The sequence below is a fragment of the Myiozetetes cayanensis genome, unplaced genomic scaffold, assembly GCF_022539395.1.
Source record: "Myiozetetes cayanensis isolate MyiCay16 unplaced genomic scaffold, myiCay2020 scf3, whole genome shotgun sequence".
NCBI classification, from domain to species: Eukaryota; Metazoa; Chordata; class Aves; order Passeriformes; family Tyrannidae; genus Myiozetetes; species Myiozetetes cayanensis.
Genome location: NW_026087521.1, coordinates 37,731,901 through 37,736,913, shown reverse-complemented (window position 1 = coordinate 37,736,913; position 5,013 = coordinate 37,731,901). Strand labels below are relative to the sequence as shown.

At 45.3% G+C, this 5,013-nt stretch overlaps 1 protein-coding gene across 1 annotated transcript; it reads left to right on the top strand.

The window, feature by feature from the left end:
* On the top strand, positions 1–4,485 carry PHLDA1 (pleckstrin homology like domain family A member 1). The gene is made up of 2 exons (XM_050324482.1): positions 1–736; positions 842–4,485. The coding sequence occupies exon 1, from the start codon at positions 267–269 to the stop codon at positions 729–731; it is 465 nt and encodes a 154-aa protein (XP_050180439.1). The 5' UTR covers positions 1–266; the 3' UTR covers positions 732–736; positions 842–4,485.
* The last annotated feature ends 528 nt before the right edge of the window (positions 4,486–5,013 follow it).

Below are 5,013 nucleotides of genomic sequence, written 5' to 3'. Positions count from 1 at the left end.
CCGCTGGGTGTCACTCTGGGGTGGGAGAGGCGCGTTCAAAAGCGGAGGGCAGGGAAAAGCCCGCCGACAGCCCCGGCCGCCCGCACCGGCAGCGCCCGCCGCCCGCCACGCCGCGGCACGGGCGGCAGCCCCTGCGCTTCCTGCGGGCCGGGGCGCTCCCGGCCCTCCGCCTCGGAGCCGGCGCCCGGCGGAGAGTCCTCGGCTGGTGCCGGCTGCACCCCGAGCCCAGCCCCTGCGGACGGAGACCACCTAACCCTGCCAGAAGGATGCTGGAGGGCGGCTGCAAAGCGGTGAAGGAGGGCGTGCTGGAGAAGAGGAGCGACGGGCTGCTGCAGCTCTGGAAGAAGAAGCGCTGCATCCTCACCGAGGAGGGGCTGCTCCTCATCCCCCCCAAACACCCCCCGCCACCGCAGCAACAGCAGCAGCAGCCGCCGCTGCCGGCTGAGCCGGCGGCCAAGATTAAGGAGCTTCACTTCTCCAACATGAAGACGGTGGACTGCGTGGAGCGGAAGGGCAAGTACGTGTACTTCACGGTGGTGATGGCCGAGGGGAAGGAGATCGACTTTCGGTGCGCGCAGGAGCAGGGCTGGAACGCGGCGATCACGCTGCAGATGGTGCAGTACAAGAACCGCCAGGCCATCCTGGCCGTGCGCTCCACCCGGCAGAAGCAGCAGCACCTGGCGGCGCCCCACGGCCCCCCGCGCCTCCGCGGCGCGTCCAACTCCGCCTAGCGCAGGTACGGACCGGCCCCAGCGCCGCTCCCGACGGGCGCTGCCCGCTCCGGCCGCTGCCCGCTGCTTCCCCTCACGGGCTGCCCTCTGTGCTCTCTGTCTCACTGCAGGTTGCGTTCACGGAGCGCTTCGGGGAAGCGGGACTGAGCGCGTTCGTGGCGGACCTGCGCCGGGGGTCTGAAACTGGGGAAACGCCGGAGGGGCAGGTAGACCGGAAAGAAGCGGCTCAAAAGCCTGAACCCCAGCCTGCTGCTGCTTTGCCGCCCTCGGTGCCGAGAAGCATTTCAAATCTATTATTTATGAACCTTGGAAAGGATACTTTGGTGCGATGGGATTTCTAGGAGACATGTACTGTAACTTTATTTTAATGTATTTTATTTTATTTATTAGGGTTGTTTTGGTTTTGTTTTCATCTTTTTCCTTTTTTTGCTTATTTGCAAGACGTTTCTGAATGTAGGCTGTATCATAAAAGCAAAGGAAAAAACGATGTGCATGTTAGCTCCCTGAAGGAACTAAAAAGTTTCGGGTAGTTTGTCTCTGTGCAATTTGACGAAAAGTCAATTTTTTTATCCGAAATACACTTTATTCCACTAACATGGAAAATATGATGTGTAGTTGGAAATTTGGCTGACACCCATACTGCATATGAAATCTATTTTCTCTAATGAGAATAACAATTGTAGTCAGAGGTTTAAATTATTTCCTTTTAAAATATTAAACGTGGTGGAAGATGGTAAAAAGTTATTCATGCTTGGCTATTCAAAAAAGCGATGTTGCTTGTTATTCTGAGGTTAAAACCCATCTGTTTAATGTATGAGCAGAGGAGAACCTGACCAGCTTCTTTTGTGATACAGGAATCTGAGCTGGATTCCAGCTATCACTGTGATGTGCTTGCTCCTGGGCTGGTGGGCCAGAGCTGAGCCGTTCATGAATGTTTCTTTCTGTCCAAGTTCAGGGCTCCCTCTGCACGCTTGTTTTTTAAGTGATCTGGGCTGTCAATCTGTATTTCTTTTTCATGGCGTTTTTTAAGTGTCTTGCATTAAAGCAGCCCATAGTTTAAAATCTGTTTTACGTATGTCTTGGTGTGCAAATGGATTATTTTGGTCACAGTCTTCATAAAGTGAAAGTTGCTCTCTAGCTGAGATGAACTAGACTAATTTTGGTGTTTAGCACTGTCAGATGTTGAGAGAGGCGTGCAATCTTGCCTCTAAAAACGTTAACGAAGCAAAGAAGTTGGAAAACAAAGGGCTAATTGCACAGCTGTTGTGTCTTCCTCTGTCTCTTACAAGTCAGTGGGAGTTTGGCTGTCGATGCTGGCGGGAGCGGGTCAGAGCTCTTTGCCGGTGCAGGGGAGGGAGCTGGGCGTAGGCCTGTGAGCTTTCTAGGACAGGGCTCTTCAGAGGGTGGGTGGCTTCATATTGTGTGCCTCTATGGCAGGTTCTCTGGTTTAAATGAAGTGGGGAGGCTGTAAGTGGAACAGAACAATATGGCCCGTTATCTCTGGTTCAAGGTAAAAAGTCATAGCCATGGAGCTATTTATTTTAATTAGTGTGGTGAGGAAAATTACTTTTGGCCCCTTTACAAGTTACATATGAATATAAACAAAATCATTTGAAGTTTCATGTTCAGGACTTTTTTTGGGTGAACTGAGATGTAAATTAACAGCCCCACATTCTCTGTTCAAGCTGTTTCTGTAAGTGTTTAAAGCAAAAGGCTAAAGTGATACTCAAAGGAAGATCTTAGAATTGGCTACTGCGCACGTTGGTCCCTTCTTCTGCACCCTAAGCTTAAGCTCAGTCAGTAAGGAAAAACTTGGGATCTGTGTTAGCCCTCCTGTTTTGTCCCTTGCCCCCAGGTTTTGGGGTCACATACCTGGACCTGCAAAACATGTCATGGTGCAGAATTAAATCCTGATTATCCTCTGTAGTTACTCCTGAGCGCTTCTCTCTGATATTGCCCTTGACAAGGTTGCGTGATGAACTTGGGTGGTAGATTGCAGCTGTTCTAACAAAGTTATTATTTTGAGATTAATTCCAATTGAAGATGCCCCACATCTTCTAGGATTAGAGTTGCTGTCTTGGCAATCATAATAGTCAATTTCCACATCTCTGTACATCTGCCATTATCATTCTGCTAACGCTTCGATGTTAGAGCTGCAAGGGGATCCTCTAATGAGCTAGTCAAAGACTTACAAAATAGACTGTAATTTGTAATTTGGCTCCTCTCTTTGGAGCAATTAATTACAGTTTACTGAGTAACTAATCCACCTTTTCAGATCTACAGACGTATCACTGATCTTACCTACTAAAATACGTTTTAGCCTACTGAAGAATAAATGTAACTGATGACAATTAATTTCTATGTGATCAGAGACACATGTATTTCTCTAAGAGAGGCAGGTATTCTTGTCCTCAGTGAATGCAAGCCTCTGAATGCCACAGAAGCCTATGGATGTAGTCTAAACCTGAAGTTTTACTCTTCTTCTGGAAGTACTCGTACTTTGAAAACAAATGATGAAAATTTTAGCGATAAAATTTTCGTTAAGGTATGAGAAAATAGCTTTCATTTTGAATTTGCTGCTCCTTTTCACCAGTTCAAGGTCAATGTCACTTTGCGTTTCTTGTTTTAAGTTGCTCTGAAGGATACTCTGAAAACCTTTTGAACTGAGGTAGCTCACCAACAAACTTTTGCTGTTTGCCATTGCCTGCTCTGTTACCTGTTTAAAAAATCTGGTGTCAGCCAGAGTCCTAGTGTGAGAGGTGGTCACATCACAAAATCCACGCTGAGCTGGTGGGATGGGTGTAAGGCTCAAGCTTCCCCCTTGTGTCTCTGGACTGTCTCCTCAAAACTGAATGGGAACAATTTGGCTGGGGTCCCCTGGGGACAGTCAGACTGTGTGGCTCATGCCCTGTCGGTATAAATAAGGCTAAATTGTCTGATGTGGACAGTCTGACAACTTTCTCACGCTCTAAATTCCACGGGCTCTTTTTTTTTTTTTTTTTTTGGCTGATAGTAATTTTAGACCAAGAATTTTTTTGATGTTATAAAAGGTAGTTCTGGTCTTTTTTTTGTCTTGTCCCTCTACTACTGCATGGTCTTCATTTGTACTGTCTGTTACTGCCTTGTAAGCAATGACTATAAAAATAAGTCCAGCAGATCATGCTCCATCCTATCAGAGCTTTGAAAGTAAAGAAATCAAATTGTCATTCCCCTTAAAAAAAAAAAAAAAAAAAAAAAAGACATTTGACAGCACATGACTGAAGTAAATTCATTAGAGAATAAACAAAAATGCTGTAAAACAGACACAGGTCAGTGCTTGGTAGAGGTAGCAAAAGTGGGGACAGTCAGTTCATAAAAAGGTCAAAATTATGTGTCTTAACTAAAAATAAACAAACAAACAAAAGAAACCAAGAGAATGTGATTAAGGGGCAGATTCAGCAAGAAAATCTAAACTCTGGTGACCAAGACAATTTAGAAACTGAAAAAGGAAGATCAAGTGGATGTTGTTTCTGTGGCATCCAGAAGTAATTCCTTTTTTAAGGTTCATGATGTGCAAATGCCAGCTTCTGAATTATAGCTGCAATGATGTACCACATGTTTTCTAGCATATCCTATTCTGAGCAGAAATATCAGTGTCATCAAAAAAATTTGTGTGTAAATATGACTCAAAAATAATTTCTGAGAGATGTGATTTATTTTTCATATTTTTCAAGATACATTCCATTTCAAATAAAGAGGTATCTATTGAAAGAGCTTTCAGTATGTTGGAAGAATGGTTGGTTTGGTGGGCTATCTTGTTGTGATTAAAGCCTGATCTAAGCTTTTCCAATGTCAAGCTCAATCTAAGGGCCTAAGAGGAATGCTTTGAACCTGTGTAGATGACCCCTGAAAAAAGATCCACTTAGATGCTCCACTTAATCTATATATATAACACAATTATGAGTCTCAGTCCTCAGTTCTGCTTCTTGCTGTGCGTGATGTGTGAGTACCCACACTGACTCCAGCTGATTTCTCTAATACTCGGTGTCACAGTTCTCATACAGCAGGTCTTTGGGATGCAGAATTCAGACTCATAATCTTTACCTGTGAATGCCTCACTCTGTGTGACGTTAGGAATCTAAACTGAAGCATTAAATGTGCCTTGTTGCTCTTTTTTATGTATCTTAAGCACTATGTTTGAATTTCAAATTACCTGAAAGTAGTCCCGAAAGAACAGATCCACCATTCGGCATGAGCTCCGACCTGTTCTTTTCTAGCTTCGTGGGAAACGAAATGAGGTATG

Bases quoted from the DNA above. Each gene is read 5' to 3' on its own strand.
- PHLDA1 (XM_050324482.1), top strand. From the start codon at position 267: ATGCTGGAGGGCGGCTGCAAAGCGGTGAAGGAGGGCGTGCTGGAGAAG.